Source organism: Equus caballus, chromosome 19, assembly GCF_041296265.1.
Source record: "Equus caballus isolate H_3958 breed thoroughbred chromosome 19, TB-T2T, whole genome shotgun sequence".
Taxonomy (NCBI): domain Eukaryota; kingdom Metazoa; phylum Chordata; class Mammalia; order Perissodactyla; family Equidae; genus Equus; species Equus caballus.
In genome coordinates this window covers 55262323-55284747 of record NC_091702.1, presented here as the reverse complement: position 1 = coordinate 55284747, position 22425 = coordinate 55262323, and the positions used below count along the sequence as shown (strand labels likewise).

The 22425-nt window shown below is 44.4% G+C and overlaps 1 protein-coding gene and 2 long non-coding RNA genes across 6 annotated transcripts in view; 1 reads left to right on the top strand and 2 right to left on the bottom strand.

Annotated features, from left to right (window-relative positions):
* Positions 1 to 11401, bottom strand: part of CCDC80 (coiled-coil domain containing 80) — a 35293-nt gene extending 23892 nt beyond the window's left edge. The window contains exons 1-2 of one of the 4 annotated variants that reach the window (XM_005601991.4): positions 10442 to 11401; positions 7887 to 9790 (exon numbers count right to left, since the gene is read on the bottom strand). In XM_005601991.4, the coding sequence (XP_005602048.1) occupies positions 7887 to 9779 (1893 nt within the window). In that variant the 5' untranslated portion in view covers positions 9780 to 9790; positions 10442 to 11401. Of the gene's footprint in view, positions 1 to 7886; positions 9791 to 10202 lie in introns of all 4 variants that reach the window. The other 3 variants (XM_005601988.4, XM_005601989.4, XM_005601990.4) reach the window with 3 other exon arrangements.
* A 2204-nt stretch (positions 11402 to 13605) lies between these two features.
* LOC111769097 (uncharacterized) overlaps positions 13606 to 22425 on the top strand; it is a 34226-nt gene continuing 25406 nt past the window's right edge. The window contains exon 1 of the long non-coding RNA XR_002801862.2: positions 13606 to 14327. This is a non-coding gene — a long non-coding RNA (uncharacterized lncRNA). The remainder of the gene's footprint in view (positions 14328 to 22425) is intronic.
* The window catches only part of LOC138919267 (uncharacterized), a 32311-nt gene continuing 24298 nt past the window's right edge, over positions 14413 to 22425 (bottom strand). The window contains exon 3 of the long non-coding RNA XR_011429302.1: positions 14413 to 16623. This is a non-coding gene — a long non-coding RNA (uncharacterized lncRNA). The remainder of the gene's footprint in view (positions 16624 to 22425) is intronic.

The following is a 22425-nucleotide window of genomic DNA, read 5'->3' as shown; positions in this document are numbered from 1 at the left end:
AGCACCGGTAGTGATTTCACCTAAACAAAACTATACTGTTCTGTAGGACAGTTAGCATAATTATGACCAAAAAAGACCATTTGGAAGGGTTTTTTAAATGGCTCCAAACAGCTTAGAATTTTCTGCATGCTTCCATTGTTTACCTTCTTTACTAGTCTCCATGCAGCTTGGTTTTCTCATTTGCAAACTCTGCACAGGAATACTTATTTTGCAAGGCTGTTGTGAGCATCGCATGAATATTTGGCATGTAATAATTGTTCAATAAATGCTATCTCCCCTCCCTCATTTGATCTTCATTATTCCTAATTGGCTGCTCAGACCTTCATGAATTTAGTGATTTCTATGATTATTTCATGTCCCACAGGGTTGAGGGGGTTTCATAACCAGGTCTTGGGCACAATGGAACATTCTATGATTTAGGATTTTTATTAGGATATCTTGTAGAAAGTTTCTACCATGGCCTTTTGGCCTATGTTTTGTCACATAGAATATATCCCTTGTCACAGGGGGCCTGTACAGACCCCGAGGTGGACATCTTTGATCTTGGAGGCCTCCAACCGTATGGCTTTCACGCTTTCAGTTCTGCCTTCTCTCCAGTTCAGACCTGGTATTTTTTATCTAGCCCCTGTGTCCTTCACGCTCACTGTGAACCCCTGACTTCTTCTGGGGAAAAAGAGGAAAGAAAGAACAACAGAAAGAGATGATTTAGCCACCAGCCATCTGGAAAAACATATATTGCATTATTTTAGATAAAAGAGGATAGCCCTATATTTTAGAGCTCCTCTTGAACCCTCTCTCTACGAATGCCTCAATGTTTTCATCTAGCCCTATATAAAAGTCTATCTACTCCCTTGATTATTTTTGTTGCCTTTTCCGGAGCCTTCTCCAATTTTATCAGGCTTTTCCTGAACAGAAACCAGAACTGTGTACCATACTCCACAAGTCGGTGGGCACAGTGCTGTTCACCTGGAGGTGAGAGGATGTAAAATTTTATTCTGATGATGACCAGGTCTCTGTCAATCTCTTTGACCTCAAATAGCTCACTAGGCTGATGTCTACAATGAACACTGTCTATTCACGCTTTGCTCACCCATCGCCGAGCTCAGAGGTCAGCCTCCATACACTTTCTTGCATCAGACCACATTTAAATTTATCAGCCACTTCTTTACTTACTCATCTAACCTTATAAAATATTTCTGAAGTTTGTAGTTATTAGCCTGGCATTTTTCAGAGGGGAAGTCACCATGTCGCTAACCTTCTCCAAATACTTTATCAAAATGGTGAATGAATCTGGTCCCAGCTTGATCCTGCTGTTGATTTTTCTGTCAGAGATGTACTCATTGCTGCCTGAAGCTTTCCCTTCTAAGAGGTCTCTCTGCTTGACAAACTTCTATTACTCATTGAGTGTAACATTAACAAAGGTTTTCAGGGATGAAGTTATTTTTTTCTCAGATCATTATTTATTTTAAGTAGACCTGATTGAGTTTATTTTTGATCTTGTATTTATATGCCCGTTCAGAGGAACAGAGTGGGTAAGAAGGGCCTGTTTTAGAAGTGTAATTTCCCAAGAGGAAAAAGAGAAAATTTCCAAAAATTTATTCGCTGATTCATCCTTAGCCTTAAAAAAAATTTTAAGGTGGCTATAAAAAGATATGGTGATGGTATTTTTGCTTTGTTTGCTAGTTTTTAATTAGCTAGATGACATTTGGAAATATTTCTTCAGGTTTTGATGGTAGCCCAAATCGTGGAGTTTTAGTTTTAGTTGCTATGTTTTAGGTTTTTCTTTCTGGTTATTATTTGCTCACCTACACACTATTTTGAAATAAATAAAATGAATGGTTAAGTGACAACACAAAATAGTCAAAAACAAAGGTGAGAGAAAGAGATTTACTGATAGTGATTTGAGACTCCTTATTCTAAACCAAGGATAAGCCCAGATTTAGAATACATTTAGAGGTGTCTCAGGGCACAGATGCCCAGACACTAGATGACTGATAATTACCTGCCTCTGTAACTTCAAATCTGTACGGAGACTCCATTTCATTCATCTCGTACTCTGCCTTGGACCCTTAAAGTCTGTTGACAGCCCTTGATATGGCAGGATTTCAAGAGTCCTCAAAGCTCCATTTGGTCTTTTTCTTCCCCTTGTGCATAATTGAGGATTTCGGACAATACATAATCATACAGAAACTCATCCTCCCATGCCTGGCAGCTTCTCCCCCTTTTCTCTGAACACAGTGACCCTAGGCCATGGATACCCAGTGGGAATCGCACTTAAATAAATAAAGAGCTCTGATGTTTATTTTCACCTCAGGACCTTCGCCCAAGGATGGCTGAACCCACTGTTGAGGTGACATTTATTTTGCATGACTCATTTCCTATCTTCCTGCCCTCCACAACCTGGGTCCAGGTTCTCTCTTGCTAACCTTTCCTCTTGTTCCTCCCTTACGTGACCTCTTCACCCCGTAGCCAGACTGTCTAAATTATGATATGAAAGGACTCTTGGCAGAGTGGCAAAGAGAAAGAGTGACTGTAGCCAAAGTTGGAGGGCCTGCATTTTAGTCCTGGTTCAACCCCTGGCTATCCTGTAGCCTTAACAAAGCCACTTAATCTTATGAACCTTAGCTTTCTCATCTTTACAATGGAATAACTCCCCGCCAACCTCATTAAGTAGTGAGAATTGAGCAGAAAAGAAAAAAAAAACTATACATGTGTACAGGCTGTGTGCACCGGAGCACCATACATGTATGTTGCCTCTGAATAGTTCACCCACATTCCTTTCTAGCCTTGGCCCTATTACCCTTCCCACCTAGAAAGGTCAAATCCACTCCCCTCCCCTCTACCATATCTGAACCTGAGCCATTCTTCAAGTGTAGCATCCTCCTTAAAGTCTTTCTAGCCCACAATCACCACTTTCTTCTTTTAATTACTGTTCTTACAGTCTGCACTGCTCACTTGGAATTTATATATTTCCTCAATTTATTATTTTATTTCATATTTATGTCACACCTCCCCGACTAGAGTATAAGTTCTTCAAGGTTCTGAAGCCCCAGCCCTGTCAGTGCCGTGCAGGTGGTAGGAGCACACATGCTGGCCCCCTCCCTCAGGTTATACAGATAATCCAGTCAGAGGAGAGGGGAGGGACTCAGGAACATGGTCCCCGGATTATGAACGCCTAGATGCAGTTGGTAAAGACTCTCTCCGTTACGTTGAATCTGCCTGTCGAGTTTGCATCAGGGAAAGCAGAGCAGGCTGATGCTCAGCACAAGTTCTGACACTCTTTCCCCGTGTATTGATGGCTCCATCCCATTCATTTTCTAGCTTGGCAGTATTTCAAACAGTATTTAAAATGGTAACTATTTCCAATCCCCTCTTCCTAAAAAGAGCATCCTAGAGCTTCTCAGTAAACACTATTGTTGGCACTTGGCCTCTTTCCCGTTGGGTGGTGATAAATCAGGGCATGTATCATGAATTTAGAATTGTGTTGTGATTCTTTTTCACTTTTCTGTTCTAACTGTGTGTTGGCACAAGGAGCCTCAGAGTGTAATGAAGCCAGTTTGCATAACTAAAGGGAGCAAACAGGAATGGGAAGATGCTAGGGGAAGGTATTGTAAGGCTCAGATTATTCTAAATACTGGGTTAGGCTCAAAACACTAGATCTTTACAGGATTCTGAAAAAATAACATTCAAGCTAGTAGTCTGCCTTAGTAAAGCAGAGCTTTATGTCCTTTTCTAAAATTAAACCAAATAGGTAGATTATTATCGCAATATCCAGATTCCTGAGGTAAGGTTGAAAGAACTAACCCACTTGAATTACAGGAGACTCAGTCTCCAAAGAATGCTTACACTTGAACTTGAATCACTGCAATTCAACACTATGAGGCCTCTTGTTAATTGACAAGCAGGTAAATCTCAGGGCACAAAGTGACAGCTTGTCAGCTGTACTCCACATAGTCCAATGTTTTAGTGACAAACATCTTATCTATATTCTCACTGTTGTCACCCCAAACAGGCACCAACCAGTTTGAGGGATAAGGTTAACTGGGATACAATCTATTGTTCTTGACTGACTGCCAGGAAAGCCAGAGAGCTGAGGTACAGAGAACTAGCTAGGTATTAAAGGAAAAACTTGGAGCTGGCTCCGTGGCTGAGTGGTTAAGTTCATGCACTCTGCTTTGATGGCGCAGGGTTTGGCCGGTTCAGATCCTGGGCACAGACCTAGCACCGCTCATCAGGCCATGCTGAGGCGGCATGCCACATAGCAGAACCAGAAGGACCTACAACTGGAATATACAACGACATACTGGGGGGCTTTGGGGAGGAGAAGAAGAAGAAAAAAAAAGATTTGCAACAGATTGTTGCTCAGGTGCTAATCTTAAATAACTAAAGGCAAAACCTCTACATTTGTGCTTAGCACAAAATGTTGACAACTGCTACATCTTACCATTTAGCTGGGTAATTCAAGGTTGAAAATGAATTTTAAAACATCTGCATTGATTAACTGGCAGGATAATTTCTCAGTTTCCCCTTGAGTTTATGGCATGTGCCCACGGGAAGCTCACACCCACAGGAAGGCAGAATCGGGGAGCAGCTTGAGCATGAACTTTAAAACCAAACAGACCTGAGTTCTAATTCTGGCTTTGCCTCATATTAGCTCTACAGCTTGGGAAACTTCTCAGCCTCTCTGAGCTTCCGTTTCCTCCTCTGTAAATGGAGTTAATAAATCCTTCTTCATGGGATTGCAGTGAAAATTAAAGCACACGGTCTCGGCCAAGTGCCCTGCAGGATGTGCCCCTTTCTGTTGACAGGCTGAGAGGTGGGGGTTTGAAGGACTGACCTCCGGCCTGAGAATAGGAGTATGAATAGGACACCAGGATGCACAGGCAACTCCGTTGAAGGCTCTAGGATGCTGTTCACCCAGTTACAACCTAAAACCTTGCTGCCTATGTTTCTCTATGAAATTGGTTAGGTAGCAGTTACGTGAGGTTTTCACATCTAAATAATGATATAAATAAATGCAAAGCACTAGGCATATAAGATAAGTTGTAGTTGGGCAGTAGGTCACTGAAAAACTGGGAAAATGAGTTAAAAGACCTGCACGATTTCTTGGAACGCAAACCCCATTTCAGTTTGAGCACACTGGTTAGGCTGAGGCCAGTTGGAGGTGTGCGTCAGCCATACAGCTTGGAGGGCGCTAAGCCTTAGTGATTACTAATTGAATCACTGAACTTCCTGAATAACATCAGCCATGTCTGACAGGAAAAATGAGTGGAAGAAAGATAAACGGCACCAGCAGTCTCTCATCAGAAACACTAGTCTCTTCGCTGCCTAGTGAAACAGATTCTTTTCTCTCCGTCTTTTGATTTTATATCATGTTTATTTCATCGCGTCTTTTCTAATCTATTGTTGTTTTAGACATGACTAGCTCTTCAGAAAACACATTTCTGATATGATCATGAGCTGGGCACACGTGGGATTGCAAGACTGAAACGCTCCTGTTTGTACTTTCTTTCTAATAACAAACCTGGCTCTCTTGCCAGCCCCAAAGAACAACACTGCCATGAGCAATCCCAGCTGGTTTCTGTTTTGCCTCACGTGACATCAGTAGAAGCTGTCATTGGAGTTTCATTTGCTAGAAATTTATGATCAGGGATGCTGTTAAAAGCAAAAAAGACCCAGCTGGGCTTTCAAACCCCTGACTGAGGGAGTGGAAAGACAGAGGGAGAAATGAAAAGCATGACTAATATCAGGGAGATAGTAGGAAAACCCTTTCTTTTCACTCACGAACTAGGGGCAATGGAAGTATTCGCCAGATGGGAGCACAATTACAATCCCGACATTTTACCCAAGCTTATTTTTCCCCTGGTTAAAGGCTGTCCATGAGGAGCCCTTGGCCTGCCTTGCTGGTGAAACGGCCAGGTTGGGTGATGTGTTTTAGCAGGCAGGACAAAGTCCCAGGTATGCAAGAGGAGAGCACGTCTCCGATGCTTTCCCACACCCTAAAGAGGGCAGTTTGCCCCCACGGCTTGTCTACCAAACATTCCAGTACCAGGTAGAGTTCTTCTCTGAAATCAGTGATGCTTTTTGGTTCTGACTGGAACATTCCCACTTAAATTTATGTCCTCTGGGAGTAACCAAGCAGCTGTTAAACTACTCTACCAGCCAGCCTATCCTCTGCTAACCTAAGTTTATATAGTTACTTTAAGGCTCTGGTTAAAAATGAGTAACAACATACAAAAAGTATATAACAAGACACACACACACACACACACAACCTCTAGAATCAACCAAAACTTAGGTTTGGTTCTAAGACCTACATACATGATGGATGGAACAGCTAAGAGAATTTGGGGACATGCCCCTCCCGTGATGAACACCACAAGGGACTCTGCTCTGAATAACATTCAAATGCACATTTAAACTTTTTGAAACCAGATAAATGGACACCAGAGTTGCTCTGTTTACATCATTAACCCACATTTAGGCCAAACTGGAAAAAGTAAAAGACCTTCTGAAAGATGCCTTGAGAGAAGAGTGCCTGTCTCTTTTGGTGGCAGGAATGCAGGGCCAGGAATCACCCTGTCCGTTCAGTAGGATAGATGCTGTCCTTAACGGTGCAAGATGGCTTCATACCACCCAGGTATCTGAGAAAATCCTTCCTGACTCACATTACGCAACATTAATTTCCTGACCTTTTTCTCTGAAGTAATTGGATCAGACGTTTCTCCTCCTGGACAGTCTGGAGTAAATGAGAGCCTTAAGAAGCTAGGTGTAAAATCTTGGAGGGGCACTAAAAGAGGTGCAAGGGGACATGGAGAGGAGAAAGAGCCATTGTCATATCACTGAGGAAGTGCCCTTACATTTAGGATGGAGCTTATTCCTGTCCAGAGTCTTCCTTGGGTTTGACTAGATTCTGTTATCATCATTCTTCGAATGGTGGCGAGTAGTGGCCCAAAGAGAGAGTTACTGAGATGGACATGTGACATGCTCAACACATGTGGTACTCAGAACCAGGCAAAGCAGAAGTAAGGACTGCTTGTCTCCTTTTTCATACACACACACACACACACACACACAGACATGCTCATTTTATAGAGGCACAGGAGAAACTGACATGACATCTTGCCTCCAAATTCAGCAATGTCTCTAGGGTGTTGGAAATGGGAGCAATTAAGCCAGTGCCCCACTCTCCATCCTTCTGGCTTCTTACTGGTAGTTGGGCAGTGATGGAGGAGGCAGCCTTTAAGGGAGAAGATTTTAGCCAAGCGGTTTTAAAAGTATTTGTGAGGGTCACACCAATAAGGACCCTTCCCCACTCCCGGTCATACCCACTCCCACCCAGGCTGCCTTACTTTCTGCTTCCTATCTTTGATATGGACCTAATCAGGGGGGAAGAAGGAATCTTGCCATTTCCCCATCCACATGCTTCTAAGTTCCTAAGTTCACGCAGAGAGAAACCCTTTTCCTAAGTTGTGACTGGAGTCAATGCATGCCATTTTAGGAACTCCTTCCTCCTTCCTTTGTCCTTTGAACTTGGTAAAAGGAAGTTGTATCCAGAACTATCCCTTAAAAGAGAGGAGTAAGGATAGGGGGTGGTAGTGACGGGTTTGGAAGAAACTGACTACAGGTGCTTCCCTGGGCTCATGTTTCAGGTCCCCTGTCACTGCCTGTCCCTTAGGGCTGTGAGTCTGTGTGGAGAGAGGTTCTCAGAGCATCTTAACCAAAAGGAGCTGCTGGCCTGGCTGCTCTTCCTTGGATCTTCTAGACATGGTACAGGTTCAGCCACAGTGTGCCATCCAGCAACGTGATTTTAGAAAAACAACAAACCGAACGTTAACACGCCCTGCCTCAGCCCACAGAACAATGCCAAGCAGAAGATTACTTACGAGGAGCCTTCGTTTGCCTTCGAAGGAGCCCAGCAGGTCAGTGGCCGACTTCCGGGGGCTGGGAGCGAGGTGTTTGGTGGTGGGTTTCAGGAAGCCTTCCTGCTCTGTCCTCCCCGCTTTTTTCTTCTTGCTCTTCTCTCTGTCCTGCCTGCTCTTTTTCTCAGCCTTGTCCTTCTTCAGCTGCTTTTCACTCTTGAGTAACTTGTCTGCTTTCTCATTCTTCATCTTTTTTTTCTTCTCCTTCTCGGGTTTCTCCAGCTTCTCATGCTTTTTCGACTCCTTTGCTTTCTGGGGGGGAATATTCCCCACCTGCAGCTCCTCCTCCAGCTGAGAGGCAGTAGGCCGGCTGAGCTCATACTTATCCTCATACTCATTGCTAAGAATTTTGTCCTGGGCCTTCTTTTTGGGAGGCTTCCCCTTTGCTGGCTTGTGAGGTCCTGGAACCACGTTTGGGTCCCGGGGGCCATGCTCCCGCCTGTCTGTGCGGTTGTCCCGGACCCGCCCCGCGCCAGCCCTTGTGCTGTGCTCTGCAACGGTGGTGGGAGGGGCAGCCGTGAAGCTCTCGAAGCTGGTGGCCTTGCTGGGCCTCCTGGTGGTCTGTGGCCTCTCCCTGTGCTGCTCCTTCCTGGGTGGAGGGTAGAGATTTTCTGAGGCCACAGGGGCCCTGGCAGTGGTCACCTCCGCTGTTGCTGGGGGCCTGTGGGCGTCTGAGAAGGGAGGCGCCCGAGGGGTCCAGGGCCTTTGGGTGGTCGGAAAGGCTGTAGTGGTTGTAGGTCTTACAGCTACAGTTGCCACCCGAGAGGTGGCCCGAGTCACTGTTGTGACTGAAGCAGGAGACAGGGTGGTGGCCCTTGGGGTTGGAGGAGGTGAGGGGGGAGCCCCCGTAGTGGTGGCGGGTTTTCGCATCACCTTCACCCGACTCTCTCGGGTTGGCGGGACGTGTGCTCTCCTCTGGTCTTCTTTCCTCTTCTCACTGCTCAGGCCTGGCCTCCCTGCTCCACCACCGTTGTTCCCCTCCGCCACCACCTGGCCCTCTACTCCAGAGGCCTTACATTTTTGGACAAAACCCTTCTGCCTGATCTTCTCTATCCTGCGGATGGGGCTCTGGTCGATGATCTCATACATGGCCTCCAGCCTGACCGGGTAAGGGTAGCGCTCTTCTACCTGCAGCGTCTTCTTCAACAGCACCATGCCAAACTTTCCCTTCTCCAGCTTCAAGAAGCTCATTAGCTTTGGGATGAGGTTGGGATCTAGGGGCTGCTCCAGGACGCGGCCCTCACTGGTGATCCTCCGCACCTTGCCTCCTTCCTCGCCTGCCTGGTGGAACAGCACAATCTGCTGAATGTGCCGTTCCGCCAGCTCGCAGTACACATCGTCCTTCAGGAGGCTCATCATGAGGCGGTAGTAGCTATCCGAGGCGTGGGGGGCTGAGATGACCCACACCCTGTTCTTCCCTGCAAAGCTGGCAAGGATGTTGGGATTGCTGGACCCCGAGGGGAAGCGCAACATTCTTGACCGAGCTAAGGACCCCTCATCTCGGACCATCTCACGCGGAGAGCTCCGGGCTGTTGGTCTCTGCTCAGGTCTCACCAAGGCTCCATTGATGCCCAAAGGGGCCGGCAGTGCGGTTGCCTGAGCTACTCTCAACACCGGCACACTCCTCCTTCTTTGGAGAGGCTGGAGGTTTGGTTCTTCCAGAGTGCTTCTCGCAATTCCCTGAGACCTCCCCGTGTGCCTCAGAAACCGGGCTGGCCTTCTGTTGACTGGGGAGACCAGAGGCACTTTCCGCCCTCCATGGCTCCCTCTATTCATGGCTTGGGGGTGGGGTTCTGATCCACACACCAGCCACAGTGCCAACAGCATGGTAAAACTGGGTCCCATTCTCCATGTCATTGTGCAATCCTCTTTGGGAGGCAGCAGGGTCAAAAGACAGAAAGGGGAGGGGGGAAAAAGAAAGAAAATCATTTAACTGCAAACAGAGCTGGGCATTTTTTTTCTCTCTCTCTCTCTGTTGGCCTAGGGGAGGGGGAAGGGGTGGTTAAAGCAGAAGGAAAGAGGTCAGGGAATGGAAAATAGGATGAGATCCTGTTGCTTTTAAACCCCTGTAATTTGTCAGTGCTTAGCAGAGACAGTTACATTAAGCAGGAAACCCAACTCGGGTCTGCACTCAGCATGCTTGCACTGTTTCAACTGACTGATGCTCCAGAGAAAATGCACACTGAGCATATTAATTACGACTACATTCCCATTTCATTTCTTCAATAAGCAACAAAGAAACAAACAAACACACCGAAGACAGAAGGATTACACACTTACATTGTGGCTCATGGAGATGGAATGCAGAGGGTTTAAAAAGCAATCTGAAGTGTGGTCCCAGGACAGTTTCCCAGATGAAACACTTTTCCTCCCAACCCTCTCTCTCCTTTGAGAGGCTGAGCGATACAAAGGGGGTGAGCCGCAGCTCCAGCTCCCAAAATCGCACCACAGACCCACCGCCTGTCCTGACCTGAGGGCTGAGCTGCTTTCTTCTTTTCTTTCTGGCTGTGTCTTTTTACCTTCTTGACAAGTAGGATGAAGTGAAAGGAGCTGTCCTTTTGAGGCTTTGCATCTCCATTTGTCTGTAGGCTCTGCGCGGTCTCGTGTGTCTGTGTGTGCCAATCTCCTGTGCCGACAGACACAGGACGTCCCTTACAGTGGAGCCCCAGCTAGTTCTGAATCTCGCTCTTTCTCTCTTTAGAGTTCCAGGATCCTTCTTATCACCCTTTCCCCTACAGTCTGGCTTAGTCCCTTTGTTTCCGAGCGTAAAAGCACTGGGATTAATATGTTTTCCAGACTGAGGGAAAACACAGGAATGTGATGTTAAAAAGGACTTTTTTTCCTCTTCCTACACTTCTCTCCTCCCTTTATTTTTCCCCACCTTTTTTTCTCCTCTTTTCCTTCTCCTTCTTTTTCTTCTTCCTCTTGCCTGGATTCAGTCCCAGAAATGCCAGGACAACCTCAGTTTTGATCCAAACCAAACTCAAACAACAGCAGCCACTGGAAATCAAGGAAACTTCACTAAGAATTTAACAGATCAGCAAAACACCGCCTCCTTCCCATTTCAACACGTTGAGAGTGGACTCGATGGTGATGGCGGGGTGGATGGGGGGAGGGCTGTTCTCCGGGGTGGGGGAAAGTTTTGAAACACTACACATCATCATAAATCACTTTAGAATAGGATGGCTGAGGATTTAACCCCTTCCATACCCAGTAACCAGGATACTTTTCCTTCCTTTCTGTACTCACACTGCACTTCGGAAAGGGAAAATTCTCAGATTTCTGCATCTGGCTGCTTGGTTTTCCTAGAGACAGATTCTCATTTGAGTGAGAGTTCTTGGTGGCACATACACAGACAGTATATATATTTATAGTTCCACGTGTATATTTTTATCTCTTTCTCCCTGCTTCATGCGTTTAGTTTGAGGTTGGAAAAGCCCGTGGAAAACATGACTGGGTTGTTTTTATTTTATGCTAATTGGGGATCAGATTACAGTACTGTGTTCTTGTTCTTAGTTTCTCCTTGGCATGGAAGGAAGCTGGTAAAAGGTTAGAAATGCAGGCGATGGCCTCTTTCCCCCTGAGATTGAGGTCGGCCATTACATCAGAGAAAGGGCATCGTAGTCTCCAGTTCTGGGCTCTGGCTAGAGATGGTAGGCTAAGAGCTTCTTCAGAGGGCATGAGTGTGTATGAGTGTTTGTAAGTGTTGCAATATTTTGCCCTCCAGAGGCTTCAGTTGAGACTTTCGGCAATCGTTAGAAGGAGCCGTATCAGGTTCCAAAGGAGAGACGGAGGCAGCTCTGTGCATCTCCCTCCTGGCTCTGCCGTGGGGATTCAGCCTTTAGCAGGGAGGGAAGATGCCTCAGGTTCTACAGGTGTTTCTTCTAGGCTCTCCAAGAGAATGCAGCCAGTATTAACTGCCACAGACAGTGATGAGCCAGTGTTGCCAGAAGGCTCCTTGCAAGCTAGGCCACGCTACTAGCTTCCCCCACTGAATAAAACCTGGGCCCTAGCTGCTACCCCTTGATCAGCCCTGTCTCCGACTGGTCATCTGCCTTTCCTTCACTCAAGCTATCAGGACTGAATTGAAGACCTCTAAGGAGTTGAGTCTTGGGCTCTCAGCCCACAGCTTGAAGACCAAGGGGTGCCGAGAAGGAAAGCCCTCCTGCGGAGCCCTCTCAGACACTTACAGATACAGTAACAAAGCGGGCTTCAGACAGAGACCCTCTGCCCACCGGAGTCAGAGAAGATTTCCCCTCTCATGGGATTCGTCTGTTAAGTTGGCCAAATGCCTTGTGCCAAGTTGGACAGTCCTCAATGTTATTTCCTTCCTCACATCATAACATTTCCCACCCTATCCCTTACCAGGCCTCCTCCTCTCCTTCTTTTCTTTTCCGTTAGTCTTCTCCCTACTAATAACAACTACCATTTATCGAGCATTTTCATGGGAGTCTCTGGGCTTGGCACATTGATGTATTCTTTGGTCTAACCCTCAGCATCCCTAGGAGATAGGTGGGATGATCCCCATTTTACAAATGGACAAACTGAGGCTTAATGAGTTTAAATAATTGCCTACTGTGGCACAGATGGGAAGTGGGAGAGCTGCAATTTGAACCTGGATTCAGAACTGTCTACGCAGTATTGTGTTACCCTACCTCCCCCTTCATTTCCTTCCCACGCCTTCTCTCTCTTCTCTTTCTTCAACTCCTTTTTGTGTCTCCCATATTCATAGAAGAGTCTCATTTATTTGGTCAACCAGAGCCCTACTTTCTGGAATAATTGTGTAGCTATACTTTTTGCCTTTCTGAATAGGTCCTTAAAGTCTTTTATCCTTTTTCATGGCTTCCACCAACCTCTCAACGATGTACACAATATTCGTCGCCTGTGTACTGGTAAAGTTGGAATACAGCCACTTATGCGAAGGGGATTTCACCCAGAGGGGAAGCCAGCTCATCCCTGAGCTGGATGTCTTTCCGGGAGCCTCAGGCTTTCTTCCCTTCTGTGAGCTTCAGCCACTAGATGGCGTGCTAAACACATAAGCGGGAGACGACCTAACAAACCCCCCTCCGCGTCTTCCCTAAGCTCCGCCGCCCCTCTCACCCGCGCGCGCGCACACACAGACGCGCACACACCCAGACGCGGGCAAAGGGGGGCTTCTCGTCCCTGCTCAGGATTTTTCAACCTCAGAGCCTGAACCCGTCCCTGGAACCTGAGAAAAGCGCCCCCGCCCTGCACGGAAGTCCAGGGAGTACATGCTAGATAAGGGCAATTAGGAAGCAAGTCAGCATCCACCCCTTTCTGGAGAAGCCCATCATGATACGTGGTTTGTAATGATTCTCAATTTCTCGTGCGTGATTGAAAAAGCTCCCTGCATTAAGAAGCTCCCACTTAGATCTTTCCATTTCTTTCTGTCGCCTAAGAAAGAAACAGAACTGATTAGCAGAGACGAGAGAGAGAGAGAGAGAGAGAGAGAGAGAGAGAGAGAGAGAGAGAGAGAGAGAGATTTGAGAGATTGATGTTGAGTCAGAGAAAGGTAAAAGGAGCAAAATTCAAAAGTAGATTTTAGAAATGCTAATTTAGGAATTCACTGATGAGAAAGTGTCTGCCATTGGTCTGCATAGTAATTTGGAGGGAGGAAAGGAAAGAATGTGCAAAATAGAATTGCTTTAGAGGCGCTGGGCTGGGGAGTAGTCATCTGATGAACATCCAAGTGACTGTAAGGAGGCATCCAGAAAGGGGTGTGCTAGCTGACCAGACCCACACTCACCCAAGGCTTCAGCAACCTGGGACCAAGACTCAGGGAAATCTGCTGTCCCGGGCACTCTGGAGAAACCATAGTTTCTGTCACGTGTAGTTGGTTCCCTTGCACAGAGTCACACTCAGTGGATGTTACTGAACTGGATTCAAAACGTTCTATGGCCTGAGAAAATCATTTGCTCAAGAGGAAACCAGAAAAAAAGAAAAGGGGGGAAAACTACAAGCTCTTCGGTGTGGTCTTGGCGGGAAACCACCTCTCCTGCTCTGTCATGACCTGTTCCCCCAGCAGGAAAAATCGCAGAGCCATTTTCTCACACCTGTGTGGCAGAGACACAAACAATACTCACATTGAGGACACGGCTATGTGCTTTTCCTTTCCATTTTCAGACTCTAATCAACGTTCAGTCTTAAGCTATGTTTATATGTTCTTCAGTGTGAAAAAGAATTCTCCTCCTTCTCAGGATTCACAATGTAGGACAAACTAAAGACATAAACAGCAAGGTCAAGGGGAAAGCCCGCGATGGCTGTGAACTCAGCATGCTGCTGTAGCCCAGAGAGCCTCTGAGAAAGGGTAATCCCCCAAAAGAAACACTCTGAAATTGGCCCTGAAGTGTCAACAAGGTCACGTGTTTAACTGAAAATTGAAAGGTAAGTATACTTTAGAAAATAAATACATAAAAATAAAACTTACCTGATAGGATAGTGGCCAAAACTATTAAGAACAATTTCAATGTTCTTTTTAATTTATTTATTTTTAATTACATTAAAGTTTATTGGGGGGAATCTTCAAGGTACTTTTTTCCAGATGGAAAGTTGTTTAATTAAGAAAATGTCAAACTCCTAATTCCAGCAAATTGAAGGATCTTGCCTTAGCAGAGGTTAAGGAGATATGTGAATGACCTAATGGCTTATTTAAACTTTTTAACAAAGTTCATATCTTTATTGGTTGCTATTCTGTGAGAATTGTAAAACTTGTGGGCATATCAATTTGCTGCTTTTGGGAGTTAGTTCTAGGGTGGGAAGAGGGGAACAGTACTGGGTTCAAAGTCTTAGCCATTGGCAATTTAAGGCGTACAAAAGATGTATATCAATCAGATTTGCAGGGGAAAATCCTGCTGCTGCTGCTGCTCTCCGGGCCATTAGGTAAAGCCAAAAAGAGACTAATGATCCAATTCTTCTCCCTTCTTTCAGCTCATCTCTCAAATGTTCCCTGAAAGTGCAGACTTTGTACCAGGAATGATAGAGAACCAGGCAGTCTCTTCCCCTTAGAAGCTCACGGTCCATTGGAAAAGATAAACAAGCATCAGTCAGTTATACTCTCCACAGCACTGCTGCTGACTTTCTCTTCATGTAAAACTCCAGTGCTGATTTTGTAGCCAATTTGCACAGAGTCCATTTGCGTCGGAGACTCTCTCTTTGTTGGATCAGGCCCTCCCCAGAAAGAGGCTTCCCGTGGCAGCCACTGTGTGACACCTGGAAAATCTTGCTTGGTATGTTCTCTTGGCTCTAGAGTCCGCTAGAGTCTGCATGAGTCCAAGATCCTCTGTCTGGCAGGATGTGCTGGATTGCCTGGCTGTCCTTTCATCCTCATTTTCCCAGTCCCCATCTTGGCTCCATCTCCTGCACCTGCCCTGCTACGATTGCCCAGTCTTTCTCTTGTGGATTCTCTGTATAGACTCTTCACTCCCAGGTTTTGATGACATCACTCAGGATATCACCTTACATAAGGAGAGGTTAACCAACAGGATGGCAGTTCATTCATTCAAGAAATATTTCTTCACGGCCAGGCATTGTTCTAGTCACTGGGGGTATATCAGTGAGCACTCCCTTACCTGGCAGACCTTGAATTCCAGTGGTTGGAAATAGGCAATAAGAATATAGACCAATAAATATACCTGTACCTAGATATGTGCTTGGAAGAGATTTTTTAAAAGGGAAGGGAGTTAAAGGTGATGGACGAAAGGAGGCCATTTTAGATTTGGGTCAAGGATAAGGATCCTAAGTGAAGTGAGGGAAGAAAGTCACTCAATATTGGAGGAGAGGAAGAACATTCTAAGCAGAGGGAACAGCAAGTACGTAGGCATTGAAGCAGGAATTGTTTCACACGTGTCCCAGAAGAGCTGTGTTGACTGGTTTTAAGCAAGGATGCAGCGAGACCTGATACATGATTTAAGGGGATGGCTGTGGGTGCTACGTGGAGAGTAGAGTCTGGAGCAAGAATGGCAGCAGGGAGGTCACTTAGGGAGATCACGTGCTAGTGCAAGGGAAAGGCGCGTAGCTGGGATCAGGGTGCCAGGAGCAGTGTAGGTGCAGAGAAGCCATCCTCTTTGGTGTATATTTTGGATAGAGCTGATAGGAGTAGTTGTGGCAAGACAACCACGTGCTTTGTTTGAAGTTCCTTTAGACCCCCTGGTACAGAGGCTGAGCAGGCTGTTGGTACATGAGTCTGGACTTCAAGGAGGGCTGGGCCCGAAATTATAAATTTGGAAGGCTATCTAAAGCATGAGACTGGGAGAAATCACTTAAGGAGTGAGTATAGGTGAGATGAGTGGTGCTGGGCCCGGCGTACAATGTTTAGGAGATGACAAGAGTACAGGATAGGGCAGAGCAGCTGGTGCGCAGGACGAAGGCAGGAGCACATGGTGGTTTTCACTCGCCCACAGATTGAACCACCTGTTACCTCTGACCCTTTCTCTGCAGGTCCTCACTGCATGTGTCCACATTCAGCTCATTCTTCAACGTCTGCGCTCTGTCCTATTTCTTCCATAGAGTTTCCCCAGAAGCTTCAATGTGAACCGCTCTCCTCTTTCTGAGAGGTATTCTGTAAAGCATCTCTATTTTGATCCTTTTTTATTTCAAATATGGTTCTTGTTCTTCCAAGAAGATTTTTAAGCTTCTGAGAACATGGAGTAGTCTTACATTTATTTGGCATCCTTCTTAGCACCTGCATATAGTTAAAATACAAAAATTGTAAGTGCGTACCAAGCAAATACTGTTAAAAGGAGAGATGGCAAAACCCCAGAAGGTAACCTAACCATGACATCACTTTATTTATTTATTTTTTTATTAATGTTATGATAGATTACAAGCTTGTGAGATTTCAGTTGTACATTTTTGTTAGTCATGTTGTGGGTACACCACTTCCCCCTCCGTACCCTCCCCCCACCCCCCCCTTTTCCCTGGTAACCACCGATCAGATCTCCTTCTCAATATACTAATTTCCACCTATGAGTGGAGTCATATAGAGATCGTCTTTCTCTGACTGACTTATTTCGCTTAACATAATGCCCTCGAGGTCCATCCACGTTGTTGTGAATGGGCCAATTTCGTCTTTTTTTATGGCTGAGTAGTATTCCATTGTGTATATATACCACATCTTCTTTATCCAATCATCAGTTTGTGGGCATGTAGGCTGGTTCCATGTCTTGGCTATTGTAAATAATGCTGCAATGAACATAGGGGTGCAACGGACTCTTGAGATATCTGTTATCAGGTTCTTAGGATAGATACCCAGTAATGGGATGGCTGGGTCATAGGGTATTTCTATTTTTAACTTTTTGAGAAATCTCCATACTGTTTTCCATAGTGGCTGTACCAGTTTGCATTCCCACCAACAGTGTATGAGGGTTCCTCTTTCTCCACAACCTCTCCAACATTTGTCGTTCTTGGTTTTGGATGTTTTTGCCAATCTAACGGGGGTAAGGTGATATCTTAGTGTAGTTTTGATTTGCATTTCCCTGATGATTAGCGATGATGAACATCTTTTCATGTGTCTATTGGCCATATTCATATCTTCTTTTGAGAAATGTCTGTTCATGTCCTCTGCCCATTTTTTGATCGGGTTGTTTGTTTTTTTGTTGTTAAGCAGTGTGAGTTCTTTGTATATTATGGAGATTAACCCTTTGTCGGATAAGTGGCTTGTAAATATTTTTTCCCAATTAGTGAGCTGTTTTTTTGTTTCCATTCTGTTTTCCCTTGCCTTGAAGAAGCTCTTTAGTCTGATGAAGTCCCATTTGTTTATTCTTTCTATTGTTTCCCTCAACTGAGGAGTTACAGTGTCCAAAAAGATTCTTTTGAAACTGATGTCAAAGAGTGTACTGCCTATATTCTCTTCCAAAAGACTTATTGTCTCAGGCCTAATCTTTAGGTCTTTGATCCATTTTGAGTTTATTTTGGTGTGTGGTGAAAAAGAATGGTCAATTTTCAATCTTTTGCATGTGGCTGTCCAGTTTTCCCAGCACCATTTGTTGAAGAGACTTTCTTTTCTCCATTGTAGGCCCTCTGCTCCTTTGTCGAAGATTAGCTGTCCATAGATGTGTGGTTTTATCTCTGGGCTTTCAATTCTGTTCCATTGATCTGTGGACCTGTTTTTGTACCAGTACCATGCTGTTTTGATCACTGTGGCTTTGTAGTAAGTTTTGAAATCGGGGATTGTGATTCGGCCGGCTTTGTTTTTCTTGCTCAGGATTGCTTTAGCAATTCGCGGTCTTTTGTTGCCCCATATGAATTTTAGGATTGTTTGTTCAATTTCTGTGAAGAATGTTCTTGGGATTCTGATTGGGATAGCATTGAATCTGTATATTGCTTTAGGTAGTATGGACATTTTAACTATGTTTATTCTTCCAATCCATGTACAAGGAATGTTTTTCCATCTCTTTATGTCATCGCCTATTTCTTTCAAGAAAGTCTTGTAGTTTTCATTGTATAGATCCTTCACTTCCTTGGTTAAGTTTATCCCAAGGTATTTTATTCTTTTCGTTGCGATTGTGAATGGGATAGAGTTCTTGAGTTCTTTTTCTGTTAGTTTATTGTTAGTGTATAGAAATGCTACTGATTTATGCACGTTAATTTTATACCCTGCTACTTTGCTGTAGTTGTTGATTATTTCTAATAGTTTTTCTGTGGATTCTTTGGGGTTTTCTATGTATAAGATCATGTCGTCTGCAAACAACGAGAGTTTTACTTCTTCGTTACCTATTTGGATTCCTTTTATTTCTTTTTCCTGCCGAATTGCTCTGGCCAGCACCTCCAGTACTATGTTGAATAGGAGTGGTGAAAGTGGGCACCCTTGTCTTGTTCCTGTCCTCAGAGGGATGGCTTTCAGCTTTTGTCCATTGAGTATGATGTTGGCTGTGGGTCTATCATATATGGCCTTTATTATGTTGAGGTACTTTCCTTCTATACCCATTTTACTGAGGGTTTTTATCATAAATGGGTGTTGGATCTTGTCGAATGCTTTCTCTGCATCTATTGAGATGATCATGTGGTTTTTGTTTTTCATTTTGTTGATGTAGTGTATCACGTTGATTGACTTGCGGATGTTGAACCATCCCTGTGTCCCTGGTATAAATCCCACTTGATCATGGTGTATAATCTTTTTGATGTATTGCTGTAATCGGTTTGCCAAAATTTTGTTGAGGATTTTTGCATCTATGTTCATCAGTGATATCGGCCTGTAGTTCTCCTTCTTTGTGTTGTCCTTGTCAGGTTTGGGGATCAGAGTGATGTTGGCTTCATAGAATGTGTTAGGGAGTTCTCCATCTTTCTCAATTTTCTGGAACAGTTTGAGGAGAATAGGTATTAAGTCTTCTTTGAATGTTTGGTAGAATTCTCCAGAGAAGCCGTCTGGTCCTGGACTCTTGTTTTTGGGGAGGTTTTTGATTACCGTTTCTATTTCCTTACTTGTGATTGGTCTATTCAGATTCTCCATTTCTTCCTGATTCAGTTTGGGGAGATTGTAGGAGTCTAGGAATTTGTCCATTTCTTCCAGGTTGTTTAATTTGTTGGCATATAGTTTTTCATAGTATTCTCTTATGATCTCTTGTATTTCATTGGTATCTGTTGTGATTTCTCCTCTGTCATTCCTGATTTTATTAATTTGCGATTTCTCTCTTCTTTTCTTGGTGAGTCTGGCTAGGGGTTTGTCAATTTTGTTAATTCTTTCGAAGAACCAACTCTTTGTTTCATTGATCCTTTCTATTGTCTTTTTTGTTTCAATATCGTTTATTTCTGCTCTTATTTTTATTATTTCCCTCCTTCTACTGACTCTGGGCTTTGTTTGTTCTTCTTTTTCTAGTTCTGTTAGGTGTCGTTTGAGGTTGCTTACGTGAGCTTTTTCTTGTTTAGTGAGGTGAGCCTGTATTGCGATGAATTTCCCTCTTAGGACTGCTTTTGCTGCATCCCAAATGATTTGGTATGTCGTGTTCTCATTTTCATTTGTCTCCAGATAATATTTGGTTTCTTCTTTAATTTCTTCAATGATCCATTGTTTGTTGAGAAGCGTGTTGTTTAGTCTCCACATTTTTGCACCTTTCTCTGCTTTTTTCTTGTAGTTGATTTCTAGTTTAATAGCGTTATGATCAGAAAAGATGCTTGATATTATTTCAACTCTCTTGTATTTATTGATGTTTGCTTTGGTTCCCAAAATATGGTCAATCCTTGAGAATGTTCCATGTGCACTTGAGAAGAATGTGTAACCTGCTGTTTTTGGATGAAGTGTTCTATATATATCTATTAAGTCCATCTGGTCTAATTTTTCATTTAATTCTATTATTTCCTTGTTGATTTTCTGTCTGGATGTTCTGTCCATTGGTGTTAATGGTGTGTTGAGGTCCCCTACTATTATTGTATTGTTGTTGATGTCTTCTTGTAGTTCTATTAAGAGTTGCTTTACAAATTTTGGTGCTCCTGTGTTGGGTGCGTATATATTTATAAGTGTTATGTCTTCTTGGTGGAGAGTCCCTTTTATCATTATATACTGTCCCTCTTTGTCTTTCTTTATCTGTTTTGCTTTGAAATCTACCTTGTCTGATATTAGTATAGCGACACCTGCTTTCTTTTGTTCATTATTAGCTTGGAGTATTGTTCTCCATCCCTTCACTCTGAGTCTGTGTTTGTCTTTGGGGCTGAGGTGTGTTTCCTGGAGGCAGCATATTGTTGGAACTTGTTCTTTGATCCATCCTGCCACTCTGTGTCTTTTGATTGGGGAGTTCAATCCATTTACATTTAGAGTGATTATTGAGACGTGGGGGCCTACCACTACCATTTTGTGTCTTGTTTTCTGGTTTTGTTCAGTTTCCTTTGTTTCTCGTCCCATGGTTTAATCTGTTCTGATGTAGAGCTGCTACTCTCTGTTGTTGTCCTTCTACTTATCTCCTCTGCTCTTGGTTTTGTAGCCCCTTTCCTTTTTTGGATTTTTCAGGAATGAGAGTTTTCCTGAGGATTTCCTGAAGAGGAGGTTTTGTGGCAATGAACTCCCTTAATTTTTGTTTATCTGGGAAAGTTTTTATTTCTCCATCGTATTTGAAGGATATTTTCGCTGGGTAGAGAATTCTCGGCTGTAGATTTTTGTCCTTCAGATTTTTGAATATATCATTCCACTCTCTTCTAGCCTGTAAAGTTTCTGCTGAGAAATCTGCTGATAGCCTGATGGGGGTTCCTTTGTAGGTTAGTTTCTTTTGCCTGGCTGTCCTTAATATTTTCTCCTTGTCGTTGACTTTTGCTAGCTTCACTACTATATGCCGTGGAGTTGGTCTTCTTGCATTGATAAAGTTTGGAGATCTATTGGCTTCTGTCACCTGAAGATCCATCTCCCTCACCAGATTTGGGAAGTTCTCAGCCATTATTTCTTTGAATAGGTTTTCTGCCCCTTTCTCCTTCTCTTCTCCCTCTGGTATACCTATAATCCTTACGTTGCATCTCCTAATTGTGTCTGATAATTCTCGGAGAGTTTCTTCATTTATTTTAAGTCTTGCTTCTCTCTCCTCCTCTGCCTGCAACAATTCTATATTGCCATCTTCCAAATTGCTAATTCTTTCCTCCATATTATCGGCCCTACTGTTCAGAGCATCTAGATTTTTCTTAATCTCCTCTATTGTGTTCTTCATTTCCAATATTTCTGTTTGGTTCTTCTTTATCGTATCAAACTCTTTTGTGACATAGCTCCTGAACTCGTTGAGTTGTCGGTCAGAATTCTCTCTTAACTCATTGAGAATCTTAATGATGGCTGTTTTGAAGTCATCATCATTTAGGTTATATATCTCATTTTCTTTGGGATTGTTTTCTGTGTATTTGTTACTTTCTTTCTGTTCTGGAGATTTAATGTATTTTTTCATATTGCTTGATGTTGTTGATTTGTGCCTCCGCATGGAGATAGAGTTTAGTTGCTCCTTTCACTTGTTTCAGCTGCTGCGGTGGGGGGAGCAGCTGTTTATACTTCACCAACCAGGAACCCTGTCCGTAGTTGCTAACTGGGCCTGGGCCCCTCTTCGTAGCCACAGTGGCCCTTTGGATTCCCTCCTCTGCCGTGGGGGCCGTCACAGGGGGGCTTCAGGCTGCAGGTGCCTACTGTTGTTGACCACCTAGATGCGCTCTCTCCTTGGGGTCTGCAACGGTGTTATGGGCTTTTCCAGCGGCCAGGGGTGGGATCACTTATATTTGTCGCTCCGTTGCTGTCGGCACCCACCAAATCTCACTTGTCCTCTATGGGTCGCAGGAGAGCTATTGGCATCTTCTACAGTCTGTGGTTAGTACACCTAGCTATGCTGCTTTTGCCCTGGGGTCTTCCAGCCTTGTGGCTGGCGGCTGGGTGCCTTCTACTGGTGCTGTGCAGAGGCTTTCCCTAAGGCTGCTGTGAGCCTGTAGGGTTTCCCCCTAGGCTACTAAGCTGGGTCTCTGGAACTCTCTCCAGCCCCAGTCCTCTCCAAGATCTCCAGCAATCCCTAGCCTCACGGGGTGGGCAATGGCA